Here is a 12,053-nt window from a genome sequence, read left to right on the forward strand (position 1 = left end):
AGGACAGAGATAGACTATATGAGTCAGTTGGGTTAACATTATAGCCTATGGAAGATTTGTTGGTGCTTATTGCTTTTCATGTACTGTGGGACTCCCACATCGACGACGGGGATGATTCAAGCATGTGAATTTATGAAAGATGCCAATACTGGATAACTGTAGTTACAGGTAAGTAACTTGTTTTCTTTCTGGTCCTGAAACTGGAATGGGAGTTAGTGGAGAATACCCCAACCCTGGAGCACAGAGAGTGTCTCAGTCACCACTGGTGTAAATATCCTAAACTCTGGTGGAAAAATCTTGTCACACTGGCTAAAATTGTCTGTCCCATAATTTACCAAAGTTGCAGACAGTAGTTATATTTTTCAACAGTCTGCTTTAAGACTGTTTCTGGGCAATTCTGGCCCTCTTGATTATTCAGCACAGACTGGTACAGCCAAGCCCCAACCCACCAACATCCTCAGCCTCCTCTCTCCAACAGAAACCTCCCTCGACCAACATCTCACTGTATGGGAACAGCTCACCAGATGAACACCAAAGCCATCATGAACTCCATCCACTCAGGAGCACTGTCCCCACCACTTCTTCAACCTGGGAAGCAACAAGTTCAGCTACCAACTCACCACCATCCCCAAATGCATCCATCACCAAACCCACCCTTCCCGATGCATGGAAACCCTCACAAGCCAAACCTCTCCTCAAACCCTCAGCAGACCCCAACGAACTCTAAAATTAGCACCCCATCTTGCTGCTCCTGTGTCCCACCAAAATCCTAGAGAATGCAAACAGCCGACCGCCCACAGAACACCTGGAGAGAAACAATCTAATAGACACCTCCCAATCCAGCTCCATGCCAACCACAGCCCTTATAGCTGCCACGGATAGCATCCGCATCCTACTCGACTGAGGAGAATCAGATGCGCTGATCCTCCTCAACCTCTACGCAGTCTTCAACACCATATCCCACCACACATTCATCAAGAGACTGCACCAGTCAAGGGAGATGCATTCAGACAGATTGCATCATTCCTCTCAGGATGTACGCAGGGAATCCACCTACTGCCCTTCAACTCGGAACCCACGAGCACCATATATGGCGTTCCTCAAGGTTCATCCCTCAGCCCCAGCTTCTTCAGCACCTACATGACACCTTTAGCAGACATCGGCAGAACCCACAATATCAACACCATATTCTATGCCATATTCTAGGACCCAGACAAACTTCCACAGCTGCATGAAGAACGTGGCCTACTGGATGTAGAGCAACTGCCTGAAACTCAGCACTGACAAGACTGAAGGGCTGATCTTTGGCAACCACGCCTTCACCTGTAACGACTCCTGGTGGCCCGACGAGCTCGGAGCCACCCCCACACCTAAGAACCAGTCCTTCATCCTTGGCATCAACCATCTCACCATCAAACGGCAGATTATCAGTCTCCTCTGCCTGCTTCCAGACACTGCACATGTTCTGAAAAATCATGAGGAAAACAGTGGCTCAACCCCTAATCACCAGTCATCTGGACTAAGGCAACTCACTCTACGCAGGAACCACCACTGAACTCATAAGAAGGCCCCAGACTATCACAAGCCACTCACCTGAAGTCCAGGGGGTTCCTATTGGGTTTTGAGCCCAACGCCCTATAAGAACTAGCCTCGTCAATAGAGAGAAGAACACTGAGCCGTCGGTAGTTCCCAAAGGGAAGGGGTAATGGGATAGAGAAAGAAGACAAACCACCAAAGCAGGATGCTTCTTCTAGGTCGGGACACGGGTAGCCTGATGACCTCTGGGTATCACTGGTGACTGTCAATACTGGAAAGGTCACTCGATCAGGCGAAATGCCTGTAGGAACAGAGCACATTTAGTGTCCTCAAAGTACTAAACCCACGGAGTTTCAGCAATAAGTACAATGATACATAACCAGAACATTCACTCTCAGGCACTAGGGCTAACTGCTACCAAAATGTAGTCTCTAGAGGGACAGTCACAGTCATTAATGTATATTAGTCTCTTCAAAGCTGTTTAACTGTTACCAACAATAGTTGTAAATGCACTCTTGTTACAGCACACTAATACTCAATCAGATGAAGGAAACTGGCATGTCTTTATACACAATGTTGTATTGATTGGCTTCAGATCAGTCTCAGTCATGTGAGCACAGACGGGTCTCAGTCTTTCCTAAAACACCGAGCCTTGATGAAGCCAAGGAACTGGAGATTTTTATGATCTGTAAAGATTGTTACGGTGTGTTTTGCCCCCATTAAATGATGCCTCCATTCCCCAAACACCAGCTCGATGGCCAACAACTCCCTTTCTGCCACCGTATAATTCTGTTATTCTGGGAGTAATTTCTTGGAGAAAAAGGCACTGGGGTGCTGATGACCTGTCTTGGGATCTTTTTGTGACAACACTCTACTCACATCAACCTGAGAAGCATCCTCTTCCACAAAGAAAGGCTGGTCCGGGTCGGGATGCTGTAACACAGGTGCTGAGGTGAATTTGTCTTTTAGGGTTTGAAAGGCCTGAGTTGCCGCTTTAGGCCAATGAAGGGTCTATCCCTTGCGTAATAGTTGGGTGATGGGTGCTACGCTGTCTGAAAAGTTAGCAATAAATCGGAAATAAAAGTTGGCAAAACGGAGGACTCGCTGGACATCCTTCATGGTGGTGGGTTCAGGCCAATTTTGGATGCCTTCAACCTTTTTTGGATCCATGGTTATTCCAGCAGGGTATAGGAGGTGTCCAAGGAACTCCAATTATTGAGCATAGAAGGTACACTGATCCAATTTAGCAATAGTGAGTATTCCCTGAAACGCTGGAGGATAGCACATACTTGCCGAATGTGTTCTGCCTCACTGATAGAATAAATGAGGATGTTGTCTATATAGACCACAGCACAGATATCCCAAAAAATCTCACAGTACATTGTTAATTAAGTACTGGAAAACCGCTCGGGCATTGGACAGACCAAAGGGCATAACGGTATAATCAAACAAACCAAATGTAGTTTAAAAGACCATCTTCAATTCACCACCCTCTTTGACCTGTACAAGATGGTAAGCCCCACAGAGATCTGACTTGATATAAATGTCTGAATGCCAGACTTGGTCTAGAAGGACTGGAATGAGTGGTAGAGGAAATCTGTTTTTCACTTTGACCTTGTTCACTGCCCTGTAATCTACATGTGTCCTCATTCTCCATTCTTCCTAGGCACGAAGAAAAGTGGAGAGGAGACAGGTGAGGTTGAATGTCGTATAAAACCAAGTTGTAAGAGCTCATCTAAGTATTGTTTGAGGTATTCGGTTTCTGGCTCTGTGAGCACAGGAACTCTACTGCAGGTCAGTGTAGCACCTGATAGTAGATTAATGCAGCAGTCACAGGTCCTGTGAGATGGTAACTGGGTCGCTTCGACAGGATCAAATTCGTCTTGGAGCTTTGAGTGGAAGGGCATTGTGAGAGGCCCAGTGGCCACACGTGTTGGAGTGTTATCAAATCTGGGTTGCTTCCTGGTAACATGTCATCTGTCAATACAGGGAGTCTAAGGTAACTGTCCTAAGCGCCCAGTCAATCTTTGGGTTGTTGTGTTCTAACCAGGGTACTTCCAGAATGACCCCAAAGGTATGTGTGTCTATGACATCAAATGCTAACTGTGCAGTGTGGCCATTGTCATACAACAAGGTCAAAAGGTTAGTATGATATGTGATAAGACCAGATGACAGATCTGAACCATCAACTGCACGGACTGGTTCTAGTTCTTGCTTTAAGATTTTTGGAATGCCTAATTTTTGTGCAAAGATTAAATCAAAGAGGTTTCCTGTGGCACTTTAATCAATTAATATAGGGAGGATCTGCCTTTGTTGTGTACTTAATATGAGAGTTACGCGAATAGTAAGATGTTGTGGGATTCTGGCTATGGTGTTGGCTAAATACTGGGAAATCTGGTGTTTATCCTTTCTCGACCAGGTGATCTCATTCCCAATCGAGAGTTCTAGTTTTCTTGTATCTCTAGATTCTCTGTAGAGGCCACCGTCTTCCCAGTTTTCTTGGGTTAGAGGTACATTTGTGGTAAAAATCCCCAGCCTTACAGCAATAAAGACAAAGTTTCAGCTTAAGCTGGCGATCTTTTTCTTCGACAGAGTGTGGGCCTCTAAGTCCACCTGGTTGCGTGAGTTCTGTATCTACCATTTTGGACTCAGTGTCTTTTCTCTCAGACTTCACAAAAATTACACTAGTATCTCCCTTGGGTCTTTCTCCCTTGCGTTCCCCACCCAATGATCAAGCTTCACCACTAAGTCTGTATAAAGATGGAACAGTCATCGGGCAAATCAACTGTGTGGGATAGGGCATCATTTAAGTCATCTTGCAGACCTCGGTAGAGCAGAGATGTCCTTTTTTCCTTTGGCGAGCGTGTTTCCCCCACCAACCGGTTAAAGGTGGTAATATAGGTTAAAAGATCCTTTGTCCCAAGTTTAATAACTCGTTGTTGCTAGACTGAATGAACACGTTTGGCGAACAACCAGGTCATAGCTGTATTAAAAGCCGGCCAGTTAACAAAAATGGGATCACTGGTCATGATCAATGGTATGGACCAGTTAGCAGCCACCACGCCCAGATGAGAAATGGCAAAGGCGACCTTAGCTGTGTCACTGGGAAAGGGTTGTGGTGTACACAAAAAGTGTAAGTGGCCTTGGCTAATGAAAACTGCAAAATTAGCACTGTCCCGAAGAAACAGAGATGCCAATGGGACAGGTACAGGTATGGTCAGATTTACTTGGAATAGTGTTGCTGGATCTGGAATTGAACATGGTGGGACCGTGCTTTTGTTCTTGTCCCAAAATCTAGCTGGGCTAATGAGGGGGCGACTCCCTTTTGAAGTAGATTCTCCCAGTGGGTCAAACCAAGGCTTGAACGTGATAATACATTTCTTAGTTCTGAGTTTTCCTCTCTTAGTTTATGCATGTATAGCTGTAAGGAATGTAGAACCTGAGTAAAGTCCCTAGCTCCTGCTTCGTCAGCACCTAGGGCCTAGCCCAAGTCATATGTGTGTATCTAATTTTGATCGCCCACCTCACCCAATAGGTACTTTAGTTTTTGTGGCTTGGCCTTCTGTTGCAAGCCACTCACCTCAATTCCAGAGGGTTCCGATTTGGTGATGTTTGAACCCAACGCCCTATGAGAACTAGCCTTGGCAACAGAGAGTGGAACACTGAGGTTGTGGTAGTTCCCAAAGGGAAGGGGGGTCAGCATAAACAAAGAAGCCAAACCACCAAAACAGAATGCGCTTTCTTGGTCTCAGGGTGCCACTGGTGACTGTCGATACTAGAATGGTTACTCAATTGGGTGTATGCCTGTAGGAACAGAGCACATTTAATGTATTTGAAGTACTAAACCCAAGGAGTTTCAGCAGTAAGCACAATGATACATAACCGGCACATACCTCGATTACCCACTTAATTCACTCTCAGGCACAAGTTGAATTAAGGGCTAACTGCTACCAAAATGTAGTGCCTGGAGGGATAGTTACAGTCATTAATGTACTGTTTAATTAGTCCCTTTCAAGTTGTTTAACTGATGTCAACAGTAGTTTTAAGAGCACTTGTGTTACGGCACACTAATGCTTAATCAGATAGAGGCAAATGGCATTTTCTGAGCCCAGATGTTCTTGCCCTATACATCTATGTTGTATTGCTTGGCTTCAGATTAGTCTCAGTCATGTGAGCCCAGACTGGTGTCAGTCTTTCCTAAAACACAGTTGTTCATTCTGGCAAAACTTGCGCTTGGCTATGGGTGACTACAATCACCATTAAATGCCTTGTTATTGACAATTTTTGCAAAGTTGGAGGAAAGTGTTACCTTGAGCCTTTTTACAATTACCCTCACTTAGCTTTTTCTTGTCTCTTACAGGTCATGAGGATCCGGCTGGAAGCGGAAGGCCTGGAGTGGGAGATAACTCTGGAGAGGTGGTTAAAGCTGGAGGCCAAATCGGGAGCTCAGACGCAGGTGAGTGGAATCTAACAATGAAGAAGGTACACTTATCCAACTTAGAAATAGTGAGTATTCCCTCAAACCCTGAAGGATAGCAGATACTTGCTGAATGTGTTTGGCCGCACTGTTAGAATAAATGAGGATGTTGTCTGTATAGACCACAGCACAGATATCCAAAAAAATCTCACAGTACATTGTTAATAAAGTACTGGAACGCCTCTCAGGCATTAGATAAACCAAAGGGCATAACGGTATATTCAAACAAACCAAATGTAGTTTGAAAGACCGTCTTCCATTCATCACCCTCTTTGACCTGTACAAGATGGTAAGTCCCTCAGAGATCTAACTTGGTATAGATGACTGAATGGCAGACTTGGTCTAGAAGGACTGGAATGAGCGGTAGAGGAAACCTGTTTTTCACTTTGACCTTGTTCTCTGCCCTGTAATCTACACTTGTCCTAATTCTTCATTCTTCCTAGGCACGAAGAAAAGTGGAGAGGCGACAGGTGAGGTAGAATGTCGTATAAAACCAAGTTGTAAGAGCTCATCTAAGTATTGTTTAAGATATTTGGTTTCTGGCTCTGTGAGCACATGAACTCTACTGCAGGGCAATGTACCACCTGATAGTAGATTGATGCAGCAGTCAAAGGTCCTGTTAGGTGGTAACTGGGCCGCTTTGACAGGATCAAATACATCTAAAAAAACATGATAGAGCTTTGATAGGAGGGGCATTGTGAGAGGCCCTGTGGCAGCATGTGTTGGAGTGTTATCAAATCTGGGTTGCTTCCTGGTAACATGTCATCTGACAATACAGAGAGTCTTAGGTAACTGTCCGAAGCGCCCAGTCAATCTTTGGGTTGTGGTGTTCTAACCAGGGTACTCCCAGAATGATCCTAGAGGTACATGTGTCTATGACATCAAATGCTAACTGTTCAGTGTGGCTTTTGTCATACAACAAGGTCAAAAGGTTAGTACGATACATGATAAGACCAGATGAGAGATCTGAATCTTCAACTGCACGGACTGGTTCTAGTTTTTGCTTTAAGATTTTTGGGATGCCTAATTTCTGTGCTAAGATTAAATCAGAGAGGTTTCCTGTGGCACTTTAATCAATTAACATTGAGAGGATCTGCCTTTGTTGTGTACTTAATATGAGAGTTACGCGAATAGTAAGATGTTGTGGGATTCTGTCTATGGTGTTGCCTAAATACTGGGAAATCTGGTGTTTATCCTTTCTCGTCCAGGTGATCCCATTCCCAATCGAGAGCTCTAGTTTTCCTGTATCTCTAGATTCTCTATAGAGACCACCATCTTCCCAGTTTTCTTGGGTTAGAGGTACATTCGTGGGTAAAATGTCCAGCCTTAAAGCAATAAAGATAAAGTTTCAGCTTACGCCTGCAATCTTTTTCTTCGACAGAGAGTGGGCCTCTAAGTCCACCTGTTTGCTTGAGTTCTTTATCTACCATTTTGGACTCAGTGTCTTTTCGCTCAGACTTCACAAAAATTACCGTAGTATCTCCCTTGGGTCTTTATCCATTGCGTTCACCACCCAATGATCACGCTTCACCACTATGTCTATAAAGATGAAACATCATTGGGTGAAACAACTGTGTGGGATAGGGCATCATTTAAGTCATCTTGCAGACCTCGATAGAGCAGAGATGTCCTTTTTTCCTTTGGCTAGCGTGTTTCAGCCACCAACCGGTTAAAGGTTGTAATATAGGCTAAAAGATCCTTTGTCCCAAGTTTAATAACTCGTTGTTGCTAGACTGAATGAACATGTTTGGCGAACAACCAGGTCATGGCTGCATTAAAAGCCGGCCATTTAACAAAAATGGGATCACTGGTCATGATTAATGGTATGGATCAGTTTGCAGCCACCCCGCCCAGATAAGAAAGGGCAAAGGCGACCTTAGCTGTGTCACTGGCAAAGGCTTGTGGTTTACACAAAAAGTGTAAGTGGCATTGGCTAATGAAAACTGCGAACTTGGCACTGTCCCCGAAGAAACAGAGGTGCCACTGGGACAGGCATAGTCAGATTTACTTGGAATAGAGTTGCTGCACCTGGAACTGAACATGGTGGGACCGTGTTTTTGTTCTTGTCCCAAAATCTAGCTGGGTTAATGAGGGGTTGAGTCCTTTTTGAAGTAGATTCTCCCCGTGGGTCAAACCTAGGCTTGTAAGGTGATAATTCATTTATTAGTTCTGAGTTTTCCTCTCTTAGTTTATGCATCTATAGCTGTAAGGAATGTAGAACCTGAGTTAAGTCCCTGGCTCCTGCTTCGTCAACACCTAGGACCTGGTCCAATTCATATGTGTGTATCTGATTTTGATCGCCCACGTCACCCAATAGAAACTTTAGTTTTTGTGGCTTGGTCTTCTGTCACAAGCCACTCACCTCAATTCCAGGGGGTTCCGATTTGGTGATGTTTGAACCCAGCGCCCTATGAGAACTAGCCTCGGCAACAGAAAGTGGAACACTGAGGCGGTGGTAGTTCCCAAATGGGAGGGGGGTCAGCATAGACAAAGAAGCAAAACCACCAAAACAGGATGCGCTTTCTTGGCCTCAGAGTGTCACTGGTGACTGTCGATACTGCAATGGTTACTCGATTGGGTGTATGCCTGTAGGAACAGAGCACATTTAGTGTATTTGAAGTACTAAACCCAAGGAGTTTCAGCAGTAAGCACAATGATACATAACCAGCACATACCACGATTACCCACTTAATTCACTCTCAGGCACAAGTTGAATCAAGGGCTAATTGCTACCAAAATGTAGTGCCTGGAGGGATAGTTACAGTCATTAATGTACTGTTTAATTAGTCCCTTTCCAGTTGTTTAACTGATGTCAACAGTAGTAGTAAGGGCACTTGTGTCACGGCACACTAATGCTTAATCAAATAGAGGCAAAAGGCATTTTCTTAGCCCAGATGTTCTTGCCCTATACATCTATGTTGTATTGCTTGGCTTCAGATTAGTCTCAGTCATGTGAGCCCAGACTGTTGTCAGTCTTTCCTAAAACCAGTTGTTCATTCTGGCAAAACTTGCGCTTGGCTATGGGTGACTACAATCACCATTAAATACCTTGTTATTGACAATTTTTGCAAAGCTGGAGGAAAGTGTTACCTGGAGCCTTTTCACAATTACCCTCGCTTAGCTTTTTCTTGTCTCTTACAGGTCATGAGGATCCGGCTGGAAGCGGAAGGCCTGGAGTGGGAGATAACTCTGGAGAGCTGGTTAAAGCTGGAGGCCAAATCGGGAGCTCAGACACAGGTGAGTGGAATCTGACAATGAAGAAGGTACACTTATCCAACTTAGAAATAGTGAGTATTCCCTCAAACGCTGGAGGATAGCAGATACTTGCTGAATGTGTTTGGCCTCACTGTTAGAATAAATGAGGATGTTGTCTGTATAGACCACAGCACAGATATCCAAAAAAATCTCACAGTACATTGTTAATAAAGTACTGGAACGCCTCCAGGCATTAGATAGACCAAAGGGCATAACAGTATATTCCAACAAACCAAATGTAGTTTGAAAGACCGTCTTCCATTCATCACCCTCTTTGACCTGTACAAGATGGTAAGTCCCTCAGAGATCTAACTTGGTATAGATGACTGAATAGCAGACTTGGTCTAGAAGGACTGCAATGAGCGGTAGAGGAAACCTATTTTTCACTTTGACCTTGTTCTCTGCCCTGTAATCTACACGTGTCCTAATTCTTCATTCTTCCTAGGCACGAAGAAAAGTGGAGAGGCAACAGGTGAGGTAGAATGTCGTATAAAACCAAGTTGTAAGAGCTCATCTAAGTATTGTTTAAGATATTTGGTTTCTGGCTCTGTGAGCACATGAACTCTACTGCAGGGCAATTTACCACCTGATAGTAGATTGATGCAGCAGTCAAAGGTCCTGTGAGGTGGTAACTGGGTCGCTTTGACAGGATCAAATACATCTAAAAAAACATGATAGAGCTTTGATAGGAGGGGCATTGTGAGAGGCCCTGTGGCAGCACGTGTTGGAGTGTTATCAAATCTGGGTTGCTTCCTGGTAACATGTCATCTGACAATACAGAGAGTCTTAGGTAACTGTCCGAAGCGCCCAGTCAATCTTTGGGTTGTGGTGTTCTAACCAGGGTAATCCCAGAATGATCCTAGAGGTATGTGTGTCTATGACATCAAATGCTAACTGTTCAGTGTGGCTTTTGTCATACAACAAGGTCAAAAGGTTAGTACGATACATGATAAGACCAGATGAGAGATCTGAATCTTCAACTGCACTGACTGGTTCTAGTTTTTGCTTTAAGATTTTTGGGATGCCTAATTTCTGTGCTAAGATTAAATCAGAGAGGTTTCCTGTGGCACTTTAATCAATTAACATTGGGAGGATCTGCCTTTGTTGTGTACTTAATATGAGAGGTACGCGAATAGTAAGATGTTGTGGGATTCTGGCTATGGTGTTGCCTAAATACTGGGAAATCTAGTGTTTATCCTTTCTCGTCCAGGTGATCCCATTCCCAATCGAGAGCTCTAGTTTTCCTGTATCTCTAGATTCTCTATAGAGACCACCATCTTCCCAGTTTTCTTGGGTTAGAGGTACATTCGTGGGTAAAATGTCCAGCCTTACAGCAATAAAGATAAAGTTTCAGCTTACGCCTGCAATCTTTTTCTTCCACAGAGAGTGGGCCTCTAAGTCCACCTGTTTGCGTGAGTTCTGTATCTACCATTTTGGACTCAGTGTCTTTTCGCTCAGACTTCACAAAAATTACCGTAGTATCTCCCTTGGGTCTTTATCCATTGCGTTCACCACCCAATGATCAAGCTTCACCACTAGGTCTATAAAGATGGAACATCATTGGGCGAAACAACTGTGTGGGATAGGGCATCATTTAAGTCATCTTGCAGACCTCGATAGAGCAGAGATGTCCTTTTTTCCTTTGGCTAGCATGTTTCGGCCACCAACCGGTTAAAGGTTGTAATATAGGCTAAAAGTTCCTTTGTCCCAAGTTTAATAACTCGTTGTTGCTAGACTGAATGAACATGTTTGGCGAACACCAGGTCATGGCTGCATTAAAAGCCGGCCATTTAACAAAAATGGGATCACTGGTCATGAATAATGGTATGGATCAGTTTGCAGCCATCCCGCCCAGATAAGAAAGGGCAAAGGCGACCTTAGCTGTGTCACTAGGAAAGGATTGTGGTTTACACAAAAAGTGTAAGTGGCATTGGCTAATGAAAACTGCGAACTTAGCACTGTCCCCGAAGAAACAGAGGTGCCACTGGGACAGGCATAGTCAGATTTACTTGGAATAGAGTCGATGTATCTGGAACTGAATATGGTGGGACCGTGTTTTTGTTCTTGTCCCAAAATCTAGCTGGGTTAATGAGGGGGTGAGTCCTTTTTGAAGTAGATTCTCTCCGTGGGTCAAACCTATGCTTGTAAGGTGATAATTCATTTATTAGTTCTGAGTTTTCCTCTCTTAGTTTATGCATCTATAGCTGTAAGGAATGTAGAACCTGAGTTAAGTCCCTAGCTCCTGCTTCGTCAACACCTAGGACCTGGCCCAATTCATATGTGTGTGTATCTGATTTTGATCGCCCACGTCACCCAATAGAAACTTTAGTTTTTGTGGCTTGGTCTTCTGTCACAAGCCACTCACCTCAATTCCAGGGGGTTCCGATTTGGTGATGTTTGAACCCAGCGCCATTTGAGAACTAGCCTCGGCAACAGAAAGTGGAACACTGAGGCGGTGGTAGTTCCCAAAGGGGAGGGGGGTCAGCATAGACGCAGAAGCAAACCCACCAAAACAGGATGCGCTTTCTTGGCCTCAGAGTGTCACTGGTGACTGTCGATACTGGAATGGTTACTCGATTGGGTGTATGCCTGTAGGAACAGAGCACATTTAGTGTATTTGAAGTACTAAACCCAAGGAGTTTCAGAAGTAAGCACAATGATACATAACCGGCACATACCTCGATTACCCACTTAATTCACTCTCAGGCACACGTTGAATCAAGGGCTAACTGCTACCAAAATGTAGTGCCTGGAGGGATAGTTACAGTCATTAATGTACTGTTTA

General features: G+C 44.3%; 1 protein-coding gene across 7 annotated transcripts in view; it reads left to right on the forward strand.

Annotated features, from left to right (window-relative positions):
* Positions 1-12,053, forward strand: part of LOC138265564 (von Willebrand factor A domain-containing protein 5A-like) — a 613,576-nt gene that overhangs the window by 457,384 nt on the left and 144,139 nt on the right. For 2 of the 7 annotated variants that reach the window (XR_011199384.1, XM_069213383.1), the window contains exons 17-19: positions 3,203-3,229; positions 5,897-5,992; positions 9,155-9,250. Coding sequence is in view for 6 of the 7 variants with exons in the window: in XM_069213383.1 (XP_069069484.1) it covers positions 3,203-3,229; positions 5,897-5,992; positions 9,155-9,250 (219 nt within the window). In the remaining variant the exon portion in view is untranslated. Of the gene's footprint in view, positions 1-3,202; positions 3,230-5,896; positions 5,993-6,456; positions 6,484-9,154; positions 9,251-9,713; positions 9,741-12,053 lie in introns of all 7 variants that reach the window. The other 5 variants (XM_069213382.1, XM_069213384.1, XM_069213386.1 and 2 more) reach the window with 5 other exon arrangements.

Source organism: Pleurodeles waltl, chromosome 11 (genome assembly GCF_031143425.1).
Source record: "Pleurodeles waltl isolate 20211129_DDA chromosome 11, aPleWal1.hap1.20221129, whole genome shotgun sequence".
Taxonomy (NCBI): Eukaryota; Metazoa; Chordata; class Amphibia; order Caudata; family Salamandridae; genus Pleurodeles; species Pleurodeles waltl.